The sequence below is a fragment of the Brachyistius frenatus genome, unplaced genomic scaffold (genome assembly GCF_029030835.1).
Source record: "Brachyistius frenatus isolate BFR_SWC_R1_liver_20210118 unplaced genomic scaffold, ASM2903083v1 Contig_6, whole genome shotgun sequence".
In the NCBI taxonomy this organism is placed as follows: domain Eukaryota; kingdom Metazoa; phylum Chordata; class Actinopteri; family Embiotocidae; genus Brachyistius; species Brachyistius frenatus.
In genome coordinates this window covers 5,918,998-5,935,422 of record NW_027210605.1, presented here as the reverse complement: position 1 = coordinate 5,935,422, position 16,425 = coordinate 5,918,998, and the positions used below count along the sequence as shown (strand labels likewise).

The following is a 16,425-nucleotide window of genomic DNA, read 5'->3' as shown; positions in this document are numbered from 1 at the left end:
ACTCGCCTGGCTGGCTAGTATCTGGCGGTGTGGTGTGTGCGGTCGGACTGTGGTTGTGTTTCGGGTCTGGTCGTGTTGATAACGACACACTTCGGACGCATTTCATCGCGGAGAGATGGGAATTTTGAAGACATGGCTCTAAAACAAATTGCCCCAACGCTGCTGGCCCTGCTCGGGTTGGTGGCCGTCGGTAATGGTAAGTTTCATCCGAGCAAGCGCTCCCGGCTTTTGTCTCGGATGTGTTTTCCCGGACCGGGCATCGCCTGTTGTCGCTAATCTTCATGGCGCTCTGTGTCGGGAATTTGGCTAGCCGTGTCTAGCTAGCGTCGACCTCAAAAAAAAAAAAAAAAAAACACGGCGGCTCTTTTACCCGAGTCCCAAAAAAAGAGGAAAAAAAAAAAAAAAAAAAAGCCGTGTTGTTTGTTAGTTTGTCGGATTTTGTCGACTGATTTAAAACTGGACGAGTCGCTATTGAGCGTGGAGCAAAGTAGGTGAACCACAACAACAACATGGTGGGGCTGTCTGTGTCGAGGCGCCAGCTAGCGTTTGCTAGCCTCCCGTCTAAAGTTGAATAATGTTGATAATAATGTTTTGTTCGAAAGATATATAACCTAAATAAAATGTTTTTTTTTATTTTTTTTAATTTAAATTATTATTATTATTGTGTCACAAGCGACGAATAATGATGGAGCGACTGCTGGCGATTCTTAAGTTAAACCTCTCGGCCGGCCGGCGTGCTAACAACATATTTACAAAACAATCTCTTGCCGGCTGCTTCTTTCTGACTGTTTACACCGACGCTGGGGAGCGACACCGTGCGATGGTTGCCGCCTGGTTAAATATGCGCAATGTGGTCAATTACAAGCGTCGTCACACGCTGCGAGCACCGGTTTCCACGTTGGAAAGGAGCGGAGAGGGAAAGAAAAAAAACAAAACAACAACCCCGCTTGAATGAAGGCCCTAACCTACTTTTGTGCATGTAAATGTGTATTTGAGGGTAAACACCGGCAGCTCTGCCATTTACCATTTTGTAAAGGGAGTGAAAAGGCTGCTTAGTAGCCTCCAGCAGAAAAGTGAATGCTGGCACAGGGTGACAGCAGCCGGGTACATTCAGCCGTCCCAGACAGAAGTCGGACTGCGAGTCTGGGTTCATTGTGATGGAAATGTGGCAAGTGGGGTCTTTTGAGGCGCTGGTTATGGGGCTGCTACAGCCTGTGGTCCTCCCCCCCCATCTGCGGGGCAGCTGATACACAACTTCGCACCACAGCCTCAAATCAGCATAACCTCTTGAGTGTTTTGCCTCTGCTGCATGTTTGCTCATCTTTTGTTCCCTTTACCCCCCCCCCTACCTCAAGGTTTAATAGATTTAAATACAAGCAGGACTGCAAATAACATTGCTTTCATTACAGCTTAATCTTTCAATTGTTTTCACTATTAATCAATGGGCTGTTTGGTCTTTTTTTTTTTTTTTAAATAGTGGAAAATGTCACGGTGTTTTCCAAAAGACTGAAATGTATTGTTTTGTCCCGAACAACAATCCACAACCAAAAATATGTTGAGGTGGAGTTAGATTTAGTCTAATTTAGTCTAGCACATTTAAAGTCAACAAAAGTTGATCAAAGTGCTGCACGAATTCAATCGGATAGGCATGAGAATTTAAATTCATTACCGGCAAAGGAAGCGATTTAAAAGCAGACACATGATGCTGATGATGTAAGAGCAGTTAATACTTCTCGGGAACCAAAAAATAGTTTATTTTTTATGGAGGACTAAATGAACCTGAACATATTCACATTTAAAAAGCTGGAATCAGAGAATTTCAGCATTTTTGATGACAAAACAATTATTTGATTATATAGGTGATTCATTTTCTGTCAACCAACCAATGGCTCAATTGACTAATTGACATGCTCTGTCACAAGCATGTCTTTGGTTATGCATAACACAATTTGAGCTTTTCCTGTGATCATTGCATCTGTAGACTTTGTTTCAACTTCCCACTCGCCAAATAAACTTGATGGTTAAAAAAAAATAATTAAAAAAAAGTCAACTCTATGTACCAAATGAAATATCTTAACTGCATTGTCATCTATTAAAGCATATGTTGTGTTTTAAACAGGTGAGTCATCTCCCCCCAAGAATCATTAAAAATATTCCTCCCCCGCTCAGTTTAGACAAGGGTGGAGGTTGATCGGAAAATTATCACACCTGAGTGGCCAGTTTGTTTGCCTGGGTTAGTCCAACATTAACAGTGATGTGTGAGGGGTGGGGGCGGGTCTGTGGCCAGACCAGACCAGACACCAGGGTGATGATGGCTTTGTCCAGCTGGCCGGGAGTCTGTTGTGCAAGGGGCCCAGAAGTCTATAGTTTGACACCTTGTAATGGATTACACTGAGCAAGGGCTGAAACCTGACAAACCTGAACGTCGCTACGCCAGAGCAGATTCCAGCCCTGTGCGAGTATGTTTCTGTGAGAACGTGCTTTACTCACAGGTTTGATGAATCTGTCACGTGTTGTTGACTTCATAGGGATTAGGAGTTGCTGGTGTTATGGGCATTACATGCCTGTGTGACGCAGTCTGCTTGGGTGAATTCAACACAGTAGCAATGTGATATGGGCACTGTCAGCCACACTGCTATGAGTTAGGGTGCGTCCCTCCCTTTATCGCTCTCCATTCTCTATCTGTCTTAAATTTAAAAAAAGGCCTGGTGCTTTGTGAGAATTTAATCTGTACTTTGTCATCTGTGGTCCCACTTCTGCTTTCATTTATTCACTGCTACTAGAGTGTTGAGGAAGGCTTTAGGATGGGTTGTTTTTTCATCCCTAGGTTAAAGGAAGGCCTTTGGTGAGTTGAGCTCCTGCTATCTCTTGAACTCTGTACTCACTTTTTTTTTTTTTTTTATAGCCCTTCCATATACTATCACCCGCCCTGCCACAGTCTTGTCACTCCCTGGCGTGCCTCTGTGTGAATCAAAGACTGGGCGATTGGAAACTGAGAAAAGTCCCCTCTTTTCAATCTGTTCAGGGAACTGACTGCAGAGCTAAACTCTGGTACAGGTGCTGTTTAATGTCAAATTTGATATGAAAGCATTCAGGTGGTTGAAGCATGAGCTTGTCAGATTGGAACATGTGTACACCTGCCCATTAGATCAGAGCCAAGGGAATGTACGGAGAGAGGTTGAAACTTATTGGGTTCAAAGGTGTGTGTCTTTAAAGACTGGGGTGGAAGGAGTGACATTTGTATTTACAGCTGGCGTCACCTTTAAAAGGAAGGAAGTTGGGTTTACCCCCCTAAAAAAAATAAAAAATATGTGTAGCAGTTGTCGAGACCTGTTTTCAATAGATAGATGTTTCGGCTGCTGGATCCCTGCAGCAAAATTATGATCAAATGAAGTTGCAGCACGTCGTCTGTGTGAACTTTCTGGTTGCTTCCTGGCCCAGACACCTTCTCCTCAGCAAGTTGTGTTTACCAACAGATAATAATAATAGTAATGTGGCCCTGAGCCTCTTGGTGTGTGTGTGTGGGGGGTGTCAGGTCAGGTCAGGTGGTCTAGGGGTGGTCTAGTTTTCCCTGGATAATGACCAGTGTTGATAATGACCTCCGGAGGCACAGACCACTAATTGCTATAGCAGACAGCATAGCCCCTGACTGACCCCGCTCCGCCGTTCCCAATCTTGGACCACAAGGGATTACTACCACCTCTGAGCAAGTCCACTTCTTGGTTGCCCACTTCTATGCCTTCAAGTTCCTCTGAACACTTTGTCCTTGTTCAGTGTTTTTGCATGATATGCATTGGTGTTAATGTATAGAGGCAGAGAGTTGTTATTGTCACAGGACACCCAAACAGTCAGTGTAGCTGTGATTTCATGTCTATAGGGCTAAACCTGACACCCATCCACCATTACATGTCTCTTTTGTAGATGTCTTTGATTTTTTTGTTTTGTTTGTGGGGGGGGGGCTATTATTCACACATTTAGATTAGACCTGCTCTGCCTTGTAATTTTCTGTTGGAAGGTGTTCATCCTACTTGTCAAGTTTTCTCCAATACGCTCCTCACAATGATTTGCTTTTCTTGGTGTGATCCGGCAGGATCGTTGGTAAGAACGCTTTGTTCTGAGAATACACCTAAATCGCTCTTGAAGTACAATTTAAGCTCGCACCTCTGGCCTTTGTTGTGCTCCCATGGTGACCTTATTTTAATAGCGCCCCAGTGTGTTTTACTTGACAGTTAAGCTATCATCCTTTCAAGAGAGAGTGTGCAAAGTTGCTTTTTTTTTTTTTTTTTTTTTTTTTTTTTTTTGAGTTGGAACAAGAGTTTAGTGAAGCCCCATGTCATTTCAGTCTTCATGTGGCAAATCACATTGTATTTCCTACAGCAACACATGATGGCCGGACTATTTGTTTTGGTGGAATTATAGTTTCTACTTGCACATTGTATGCAAAGTAACATTAGATATAATCTTTTTTTTATGTTTGTTTTTCCAAATTTAACAATGTGGCATAATTAACTATATAAAATGGTTTTTCTTTTTCTTTTTCCTGATTTCTTGCCAGATGTCTTTTTTTGAAATATATTTTTTATTGTGGTTGGTTTCTGTTGGTAATTAAGATGCTGAAAGTATGCATCTACATCACCAAAAAAAAAAAAATATGTGAAGGGCAACGTTAACCTACCGTGTAGTTAGAGCAAGGTATTGAGTGTACATTTTCTATTTGTTTAAAATACCCAAATTTCAATGCTAAATCATACATTTTTGATGCCTGGTTTATTTGTAATCTTACTATAAAATCCTTTTTATTTAATAAAACAGTTAAAATTCTTTAGCTGTGAAATGTTGTCTCATACAAGAACTTGCTTAAATTATCAGTTAAAATGTAAAATCACAAATCTTAAGGTATTTATTGTCAGTTTTTTGACGCTTCTGTTTTTTGTTTTGTTTTGTTTCATGCTCAAGTCAAATGGCAGAAGAATTCACCTGTAGCATCTGCAGTAAAGCCTGTGTACCTTTGAGCTGGTCCAGGACAGACAGACAGACAGACAGATGGACAGGATGTGATGTAGCCTGGAGGATGGTGGTCAGTAGAGATAGTAGAAGCAGCCTCAGCCCCGGAGGCTTCACTTTAGAATCAGATCAGTAATCTGACCCTGAGATGCAGACAAAGGTAATGACTTTCCTCCTTCCCCGAGCATTGATTAGGACACAGTGGTGTGGGGGTGTGTGTGTGTGTGTGTGTGTGTGTGTGTGTGTGTGTGTGTGTGTGTGTGTGTGTGTGTGTGTGTGTGTGTGTGTGTGTGTGTGTGTGTGTGTGTGTGTGTGTTGCACTTGCACTGTCTGGTGGCGTCTGCTTGTCTTGATCAGCTCTCAGTCTGGTATCTGCATGGATCTAATTTCAGCCTGTGCATTTTGGTAATGGTCCCCCCCCCTCCCCACCCACCTGTACACCCATGTACTGACCATCTGGGTCAGCCCTCCGAGAAAACTCTCTGCATTTGTGTAACCTGCTGCCCTTACAGCCTTTATGATGTTACAGTATTCAAAAAGTTCACTTTTTTTTTTGTTTGTTTTTTGTTTTTTGGACAGGGTCGTTTCGCTTGAGTAGTTCTGAACAACAAGTGCATACAAGGAGCGCTGTCATCCAGGTTAATAGGAAACACTGTTTGGCTGTTTGGACTGGGACTACGCTGTGGTTTTAGTTGGGTCCGAGTTAAGGCTGAGATGTTTGTGGCAACAATGTTTTATTAATCCCTTCCTCATGACTTCTTTGCAGTTTCCTGTCTCAACATGAAGGGAATGATAGGAACTTCACACGCTGGCATCCCCCTTTTCCTCCACTGTTCCCTTTTCCTACTGCCTCCTGTAAGTCAAAGTCTAGACTGGGTTTTAATGACAGTCGCAGCTGGCCACTCCAGCAGACCTCAGTCACAGCTCTTTGCCCCCCCCCCCCTTCTGTATTGTCCTGCCCAAATGGGGACCAGCCCCCATCCTGTCTGGCCCAGAGCTGCCCCCCGCCCCAAGTATCGGGGTTGTACTGTAACCCCAGTCTGTCCTGTGAGCTGCTCCACCACCCATCCCCCCACACTGCTCCACGCAGAAGTGCACTCCCCCACTCTGCTCTTTGTTCATGTTGGGCCAGTCCAATCCCTCCTCATGTCGCCTTAATCTCCACACAAAGGACCAGTGTAAAGACCACCAATTATGTGGATACAAGAGCAGAGTTCACTCTCAAAAAATGCACAGGCGCGCGCGCGCGCACACACACACACACACACACACACACACACACACACACACACACACACACACACACACACACACACACACACACACACACACACCTTACTCAGATCCGTGTGTATTTAGGCTTGATATTATTCCTTCAAGTCTAACTTTGTAACACTTTTGCTCTGAATCCAGTGAGATATGCCCAGCACTGTGCAAACAACACAGCTACTGGGTAAATGCTAGCGGCCTACTAGTTCTTGTCTGATTTACAGCAGTGTGAAAAAGTGTTTGCCTCCTTCCTGATTTTTTTTTTTTTTTTTGCATGTTTGTCACACTTAAATGTTTCAGATCATCAAACAAATTTAAATATTAGTCAAAGATAACACAAGTAAACACAAAATGCAGTTTTTAAATGAAGGTTTTTATTATTTAAGGGAGAAAAACAATCCAAACCCACATGGCCCTGTGTGAAAAAGTGTTTGCCCCCTAAACCCAATAACTGGTTGGGCCACCCTTAGCAGCAACAACTGCAATCAAGCGTTTGCAATAACTTGCAATGAGTCTTTTACAGCTGTGGAGGAATTTTGGCCGACTCATCTTTGCAGAGTTGTTGTAATTCAGCCACATTGGAGGGTTTTCCAGCACCATCCGCCTTTTTAAGGTCATGCCACAGCATCTCAATAGGATTCAGGTCAGGACTTTGACGAGGCCACTCCAAAGTCTTCCTTTTGTTTTTCTTCAGCCATTCAGAGGTGGACTTGCTGGTGTGTTTTGGATCATTGTCCTGCTGCAGAACCCAAGTTGGCTTCAGCTTGAGGTCACGAACAGATGGCCGGACATTCTCCTTCAGGATTTTTTTTGGTAGACAGTAGAATTCATGGTTCCATTTATCACAGCAAGTCTTCCAGGTCCTGAAGCAGCAAAACAGTCCCAGACCATCACACTACCACCACCACCATATTTTACTGTTGGTATGATGTTCTTTTTCTGAAATACGGTGTTACTTTTACGCCAGATGTAATGGGACACACACCTTCCAAAAAGTTCAACTTTTGTCTCGTCAGTCCACAGAGGATTTTCCCAAAAGTCTTGGGGATCATCAAGATCATCAAGTGAACACTTTTTCCACACAGGGCCATGTGGGTTTGGATTTTTTTTTCTCTCCCTTTAATAATAAAAACCTTCATTTAAAAACTGCATTTTGTGTTTACTTGTGTTATCTTTGACTGATATTTAAATTTGTTTGATGATCTGAAACATTTAAGTGTGACAGACATGCAAAAAAATTGGAAATCAGGAAGGGGGCAAGCACTTTTTCACACCACTGTATGTATCAGAGCCCGTCGATGACATTCATTTTGAATTTACATTTGATTTGTGAGATCTTTAGTTTCGCGCTGAGCCATCTTTTGCGACATTTAGTTTGAGGCTCAAAGTGATGAAAACTACTGTAGTGTCTCAGTGAGTTGAAGACTTTTCCATGGACGCGTCCCTCTGTATCTCCGGTCGTATTATATTTTTAATGGGCAGTATTACCAATCACTGACCTGAACTCTTTTAATACAGGATTTATATTTAAATGGCATGAGTGACTTTTGTTTTCTTTTGTGTGTTTTTTTTAGGCATTGAGGCAACTGGATTAATCAGAAACAAATATTCCCAGCAGCTCATTTTTTTTTTCATCTATAAAAGGTTACAATCTCTTATCGGTTTCAAAATGACACATTCTGTTGTAAATATTCTCCGTTTTGGCCACCCGGACTGTTTTTGCTTGTTCGTGTGGAAACGGGCTAGACGTGGTATTTTGTCACCAAGGTCGCCCTAAATGAAAGGGAGGATCCGCCACAAGCCAAACTCTCGGTTGACCACAAGCCATCCACGGCAGACTCGCGAAGCGATTGTATGTGTTTTCAGCCATGTTTGGTTTCCTTCCTGAGCTTCTGTCTTCATGTCTGTGCACCATCTGTCTTACACACACACACACACACACACACACACACACACACACACACACACACACACACACACACACACACACACACACGGAGTCTCCATGATGGATGCGCCTGTTCATCTCCGATCGCTGCTGTTGCTACATTGCTGTGTGGTTGGTGCAATATGTTTGTCATAACTCTTTCGCAGCATTCACTTTGGGTTCTGTGAGTGAGGGGAGGGGGGGTTACTGGTGAGGAGAAACTCTTAAAAAAAAAGTATGTTTTTGTATGTTCTTACTTCAGAAACATACGTTCTTGCGTCGAGGACGGGTCGATCAGAGTAGCTCCTCTCCGGGTTCACGTCGATCGATCGCTTTCGCTGGGAACCTGCGAGCAGGCGTCCTACGGAAGAGTTTGACGGAAGCGGGGGTTGAGGTTGCGATGGAACTCGAATGTCGTTGTGCTTTTAACCCCACTACTGTTACTCCCGTCATCCGTTTCATCGAGCTAAACTATTTGCACCACTAATGCTGCAGATTAGCGTGATGTGGCACAGGGCTTGTTTTTTCCTCTTTTTTTTTTTTTTTTTATCAGTCCCAGCTTGCTTCACCTCTGTGTAATCTGCAGGAAATTCCATCTGCATGCGAACTTCGGTGAATTTGGACGCACTCACCCTCGAGTTCCTGCCACTTTCCCGCTCACCTTCTGGAGAATAACACGCACACACGCAAACACGAACCAGATAAGAAATATTACTGAAACCGTACTCACCATTTCCAGTTACTGCTCCGTGAACAAGCATAGACACATCATCAAACACGCTACTTGCAGGAGAGGGGGGGGAAAAAAAAAAAAAGCACACAGAAATCAACCTTTTAGCAGTTCAGTTAAGTGGAAACCACTCCTCTGACATTTGTGGTTTTGGCCACTTGCGTGTTACAATGCTGATTGCACAATCAGTGTATCAGTCATTTTGAGAATTTCTTCTTCTTTTTTTTATATATATATCTAAACGGTACTGAGTAACAACTCGGTCGGTTAAAGAATGCGTTAAATGTGCCGACAGCTTTTGACAAACCCCCAAGTTGGGTCAAAAAGGGGAGATCAGTGAGTTCCTCTGGTCAAAGGAGCCCTCGATATAAGACGCAGAGGATTAGTGGAATCTTGCCACTCTTAAAATCCTTTCTTTCCTCTGAGCTAAACCTTGTCAGTGGTCCAACCGATGCTGAGCCTTTTTTTCTTTGTAGGACAATAAGGATTGAAATTGCCCTCCTCTTTGTGTGTCCTCCTGTGTTGTTTTCGGTACAGTGGTCTTGTCTTTGCCGATTCCACAGCGATTAGTCTTAAGTGGTCCTCTTTTGTCTCATCCAAGGATCAGATCCTGGTCTGTCAGGACTCACTCATGGTCCTGATGTCAGCTTGTAATTTGTGTTTTTTTGGGTGTTTTTTTTTACCATGAACGGGGGGGCCAAAATAAAAAAACAACAACTAGTCCCACAATCATCTAACCATGCCTGGTCCTGCTGTGCACCGTGGCAGCAGAAAGCCTTTAGAAGAAGTCTTTTGTGCTGACCTTGCTCTAAATGAGAAGCATGTGTGCTGTGACTCAAAATCTAATTTTGCTCCAAATCTAATCAGTTTTCAGCGTGTTCCTCTCTGGGTTGCCCAACCAGCACAGGTTCTGTTTTAGATGTGGCAGATTTGAACGGCTTCTCTTGGCGCTGACCTCATTTCCCTGCGTGGATGGACCACCGGAGTTTCATTATGGCGGCGGCAGGCGTTCCATTGTGTCACCTCTAATAGGTCCCCGCGCAGGACTCTGCTGTGTTTAATAAAACTCCTGTCTCATTAGCTAAAAACAGTGGCGGGCTCTCTGTGTCCACGTGAGGGAGACGGAGGAGAGAGGAGTGGAGCAGAATGCTGCATTGGGGATTTGGCAGGAACCTTCTCCCCCTTGTTGGGTTTCACTTTGTCTGTCCCACTGGGCAGGTCTGTCTCCACCCTGCGTGTTTGGGTTCATCTGCAGTGAAGGATCTGATTTCAGAGCCGTCTGGCTGCTTCTGCTGAACTGGAAGGTCTACACGTCATAAAATGCCGACAATTGAAAGGGGCACTATTTACATTTTGTGTTTTAACTGTGGGGTAAGCTTGCCCCCTGCTGGACAAAAAAGGGGGAAGTAAAGTAGGTTATGTTTGGGTTTTTTTTTTTGTTTTTTTTTGCCCGTTTGATACATTGTCGTTTACGTCTCTTCTCTCTTCAACAGCTTTACATTGTAACTGCACAAACTGTGAGAAGACGGGCTACGAGTGCGAGACAGATGGCGCCTGCATGGCCTCCACTTACTACATCCAGGGGAAGGAGCAACATGTTCGCATCTGCATCAACCAGGACAACCTTGTCCCCCCTGGACAGCCCTTCTACTGTCTGAGTGCTGAAGGCTTCCTCAACACTCACTGCTGCTATATAGATTACTGCAACAGCATTGACCTGAAAGTTCCAGGTGAGGCGCCGTCACCGAGCGTCGGAGCTCTTCCGCCAGTTCGTCAGTGGCGCCCGCTCAAGTCGGTCGACTTTTAAATGAATCGCCTTGTTTCTTCTGTTTGCCCTCCTAGTCCCAACAAAGGAGGGGCACTATTCGGGCCCAGGAGGCACCTGGGGCCCCGTGGAGCTGGTGGCGGTCATCGCAGGGCCCGTGTTCCTGCTCTGCGTGTTGCTGATGGTCGGCGTGTTCCTTTTCCAGTATCACCAGAGGGCCTACAGCCACAGACAGAGGTTGGAGGTAGAGGACCCCTCCTGTGACCACCTGTACCTGCCCAAGGACAAGACCCTGCAGGACCTCATCTATGACATGTCCACCTCAGGATCAGGCTCTGGTTTGTACTCGCTGCCTATCTGAAAAGACTTGCTGGTGAAATGGTGGAATATTTAGTGCTTCTTCAAGGACACACTGGCTAATATTTGTTTTGGTACGTGTGCTGCCCCCTGCAGGTTTGCCCCTGTTTGTGCAGCGGACAGTTGCCAGGACCATCGTGCTGCAGGAGATAATAGGAAAGGGTCGTTTTGGTGAGGTGTGGCGAGGGAAGTGGAGGGGAGGGGATGTGGCTGTGAAGATCTTCTCGTCCAGAGAGGAGCGCTCCTGGTTCCGAGAGGCTGAAATCTACCAGACAATCATGCTGCGGCACGAAAACATCCTGGGATTCATTGCGGCCGACAATAAAGGTGAGGACGGCTGCGTGTCGAGACTTAGATCCTTCATGTTTACGTTCCACTAGTCCAGAACATAAAGCGACATCGTTTAGGTGAATTCCTGGACCATCTGTATCACAAGAAAGTTGAAGTAAGAATAAATCCTTTCAAAATACAACGAATAGGACCGACAGGTAGGTTGAAGGGATCGCTATTTATCTTGATGATGTTGGCTTTTATGTTTCACGCTGCTCAGTATTCGTTTAAGGTAAACGGCCCCGTTCACTTGTGTCCTCTTTCAGACAACGGCACATGGACGCAGCTGTGGCTGGTGTCGGACTATCACGAGCACGGCTCCCTCTTCGACTACCTGAACCGCTACTCGGTCACCATCGAGGGGATGATCAAACTGGCGCTGTCGGCCGCCAGCGGCCTGGCACACCTGCACATGGAGATCCTCGGCACTCAGGGTGAGATGAGCCGCCGCGTCAAGCGGTCTGAACGAGTCGAGCGAGCGAGCGAGCGAACGAGCGAACACCGCGTTTGCAGCGAGAGCATGTTCCCGCCGTGACGCCTTATCTCTTCTCCCGCAGGTAAGCCCGGCATTGCTCACCGTGACCTCAAGTCCAAAAATATCCTGGTTAAGAAGAACGGCATGTGCGCCATAGCTGACCTCGGACTGGCAGTCCGCCACGAGTCCATCACGGATACGATCGATATAGCGCCGAACCAGCGCGTGGGCACCAAGAGGTAAATGTCTCTACGCTCGTCGGCATGTAAAAAAGGATGCGGCTCCACTGGGGAACTTGGAGATCCCTCTGTAGATCCTTTTTTTTTTTTTAAAGTCTGGCAGCCTTCTTCATTTTACCTTCTGCCGGCAAATCCTGTGGAAAAACCCGAAACGGCAGTGAATCTTTGTCATCCGATGACAAAGAACGTGGTCACTGCAGTAAAAGTCTCGCATTCATCACTGTCTAGTACTGCGGTAGATTCTGGAGCAGCTGTACAAGCTGGAAACAATCCCCGGCAAATGTCCCATTTATTTCCGTTTGAGTCACGTTTGATTTAGAAACTGCAGTTCCCAATCAAATTATGTATTTGTGAGCTGTTGTTTTTGCTTTCAATCTGCTGTAGGAACCAAAAGAGCTTAAAGCCGAGAGCCACAAACGGGATTGCAAAGTGCATGCATTGTAAATTCCAAAACACCGAATATGACCAGCCTTAATCCTTTTTAAAACCGCGGAGGCTTATGGAAATTAGGCTTTTATTGTTGAGAAATGTGTAAATAGCTTTGCAGAGGCAAACTACTTGTGTGCCTTAAGCTCTTTTGACCTTCAAGGACAAAGCCACTGGTGGACGTTTTTCATTCTGATTTTACTGTCCATTGCGAGTCAAACCTGTTGACCAGTCACGCGTCTTTTTTCCTAAACCAATACAATTAAGATTCCCTAAACCTTGCTCATTGCTGCCCTTTCCCCCCCCCCCCCCAGGTATATGGCTCCAGAAGTCCTGGACGAAACCATCAACATGAAACACTTCGATTCCTTCAAGTGTGCCGACATCTACGCCCTGGGCCTGGTCTACTGGGAGATAGCGCGTCGCTGCAACGCCGGAGGTAAGAGCGCAAAACGTCAGCTGACGACACGGCGAACGGTTAACCCATTTTTATCTGACGCGACCGGAAACGCGGAATCGGGAGACTGAGAACGCTTCTCCCATCACGCACCGCAGGTATCCACGAGGAGTACCAGCTGCCCTACTACGACCTCGTGCCCTCCGACCCCTCCATAGAGGAGATGAGGAAGGTGGTGTGTGACCAGAAACTCAGGCCCAATGTGCCCAACTGGTGGCAGAGCTACGAGGTATTTCACACTCTGTATAGCGACAGCTGCACGCACAGTTTTCTAAAGGAAAAACAAAAACGTTCAGTGTACGTACAGGGAGGCAGTCAGGCCGCTGTTAAGTTCGGTACCACAGCGATGTTCTGACTGGAGTACAAATATTGACTTGTGGTATCGAAATCGGATAAAAGATCCGACGGGTTCTTCCATCTCGTCACTTCACTTCTGTACGATAACTCGCCTCTGGCAAAAATCCATCACACAACAATAACGCCGTCTGTTTTTCTTGGTTGTTTCAATATAACAAAATTTAAAAAAAACAACTTTGCACTATTGTTTAGTTAGTTTTAATTTAATTATTCTATTTTATTGTATATACTGTGCATTTTTATATTTAATACTTGTTACTGTTATCTATCGATCTATAATAGTGCTGGGTTTAGCAGTGGAAATGTACCGATGCGTTGGTACGAAGACTTCTCTGAAGGCTTCCTCTTGAACTCGGATGCAGCTGCTGGTTTAACGTTTTACTAGATACAACGATATTAAACGCCATTAAATGACCATTTTATGGGCAATTCAAATATCAAAGCTCTCTGTTCCACCGCCAGCAACCGGCTCGCAGCACGACTGGTTTTTTTTTTTTATTATTATTTAATTGGGCAAAAGTATCTCACGCGGTCTTTGGTATCAAAAAAGTCGTGTGAAAACACCGCAGACCAGCGATTGGTCGGAGAGAGTTTGTTACGATCACCGCACGCGTGCGTCGCGGGGACACCCCGCGCAAAACCTCCCGTTCCTACAGGCCGCCGTGTTGCCATAGCGACTACGCCCTATTGAGTGTGCACTGTCCGTAGGGGAAAATCGGACCCAGAGGCGAGGCGAGTTGGTACTTTCCCAGGAGGAAGGGGTCTTCCTGAACACTCCCCGTTGTGTAACTCTAACCCGCGTGTTTCGCTTCGCTTTGCAGTCGCTGCGCGTGATGGGGAAGATCATGAGGGAGTGCTGGTACGCCAACGGAGCGGCCCGGCTGACGGCGCTGCGCATCAAGAAGACTCTGTCCCAGCTCAGCGTGGAGGAGGACGTCAAGATGTGAGCGGCCAGGCGGCGGAAGGGGCGCGCTGGAGACGCACAGCCAGACCGACCGCACTCCCATAGGAAACGAAACACTAAAGACGGACCGCAAATAAAAACCCTGCCAGTTTTAAAGCCACACTCCCAAGTTGTGACAAGGCCTACCTCACCTTTTTAGCCAAAACTACTGAGAATCAACTCCCCCCCCCTCTCCCCCCTTTTCTCCCCCTCCACCCCCCAGCGCCTCCCTTCGTTCCTCGTGTCCCCCGTCTCCGCCCTCCCACCTCGTCTCCCTTCGACCCCCTTTTCCACGGGCCACAACACTACAGCACTACCACTGTTAATATCATCACACTCAACCTTTTTGTTTGGGTTCGTTTCCCATGGCAGGAATTATTACTATTGTACAGTGACAGGATTTTTATTTTAAATGGTTTTTTTGGTTTGTTTTTGGAACTTTTTTAATTTTTATTTTCATATTTTTTTTACCTCCTACGAAATCATCCCATGACTGACGACACTTGTCCAGAAAGAGTTGAGCATGTTGTGGGTTGAAGAAATGATTACACCCAACATCACATTCTGTTGCTGTAAGTGTGTGAGGAGGGGGGGGGGGGGGCTGAAGCACTGTTTCCAGTGTGTGTGTGTGTGTGTGCGTGCGTGTGTGTGTGTGTGTTAAAGGTGTCTGGACTACTAGCATGTTTCTAAGACACTTCAGATGTCTTCTGGTATACGCTGTAGTTCATTAGGAAAAAAAAAAATCAGTTAATGGATATTTGGTTATAACGCATGAACAGCCAGATTGTGTTTTTTTTGTTGTTGTTGTTGTTGTTTTTTTTTTGCAATCCCTCACTTGAATATCCTCCAAACAGAAATGAGTTGCACCTCAACTGTAGCTTCCTCATCACACGTGAGACCTGCAGGGTGGGGGAGGGGGGAGGAGGAGGTCGCCCAGGCGACGTGGTCCGGTCCCGGTGTCTAGTCCGAAAAGTGGCAGGGATAATGTTTGGGATGGGTTTTTATTTATTTGTTTATAGTTTTTATTTTATATGGATGAACACTGTGACAAAACCTGAGGTGAAAATTTGATGTCGTAGTTCAGTCCCGAGTCTTTTACTGTCTTTCAGACGTTTTTTTTTTTTTTTTTTTTTTTAAAGGGTTATCGCATTCAAATTCAGTGAGACGCTCACTTTCAAATATGAATGTAGCCGTAACCCCCGGCGATGACGGGCGATGACATGGTCCACGCGGAGCGGTAAGGAGGCGTATGAAATGGCGATGACAAACACGGTTTCCTTTTTTTTGTGTGTGTGTGTGTGTGTGCGTTTTGTGTAAAGACATGATGGGTGTGTTTTTTTTTCCTGACTTTGACATTAGACACTACTGATGGTGGGTACATATGATTTGTATATAAAACATGCATATTTTTAGTTTTGTTTTTTTTTTCCTTTTTATGCCACGAGCTCCTGTGAGACATTTTTTAACAGTGATTTTTTTTTTTTTTTTTTTTTTTTTTTTTTTTTGACGGGATGGTACTTTTTCAGAAGGAAATAAGACTTGTAATCTGCTGGAATTTTTTTTTTTTTTTTTTTTTTAATTTGCTCCTCTCATGGCAATTTGGTGGTACTACTGATCCCAGATCATTTTTTTTGCTGTAACTTCTCAGATCTGTTTTCCCCCACATACTGTATGTCCTCTGGGGTGACATCTCTCTCTCTCTCTCTCTCATATATATATATATATTGACACTGGAATACTTCGGAGCATCATGTAAACCTTCTCTCTCTCTCTCTCTCTCTCTCTCTCTCTCTCTCTCTCTCTCTCTCTCTCTCTCTCTCTCTCTCTCTCTCTCTCTCTCTCTCTCTCTCTCTCTCTCTCTCTCTCTCTCTCTCTCTCTCTCTCTCTCTCTCTCTCTCTCTCTCTCTCTCTCTCTCTCTCTCTCTCTCTCTCTCTCTCTCTCTCTCTCTCTCTCTCTCTCTCTCTCTCTCTCTCTCTCTCTCTCTCTCTCTCTCTCTCTCTCTCTCTCTCTCTCTCTCTCTCTCTCTCTCTCTCTCTCTCTCTCTCTCTCTCTCTCTCTCTCTCTCTCTCTCTCTCTCTCTCTCTCTCTCTCTCTCTCTCTCTCTCTCTCTCTCTCTCTCTCTCTCTCTCTCTCTCTCTCTCTCTC

General features: G+C 45.2%; 1 protein-coding gene across 1 annotated transcript; it reads left to right on the top strand.

Moving 5' to 3' along the window:
* acvr1ba (activin A receptor type 1Ba) lies at positions 1-15,581 on the top strand. The gene is made up of 9 exons (XM_069688531.1): positions 1-196; positions 10,424-10,660; positions 10,773-11,033; positions 11,149-11,379; positions 11,649-11,816; positions 11,940-12,096; positions 12,837-12,961; positions 13,078-13,208; positions 14,158-15,581. Exons 1-9 carry the CDS (start codon positions 133-135, stop codon positions 14,281-14,283), a joined length of 1,500 nt encoding a protein of 499 aa, XP_069544632.1. The 5' UTR covers positions 1-132; the 3' UTR covers positions 14,284-15,581.
* The last annotated feature ends 844 nt before the right edge of the window (positions 15,582-16,425 follow it).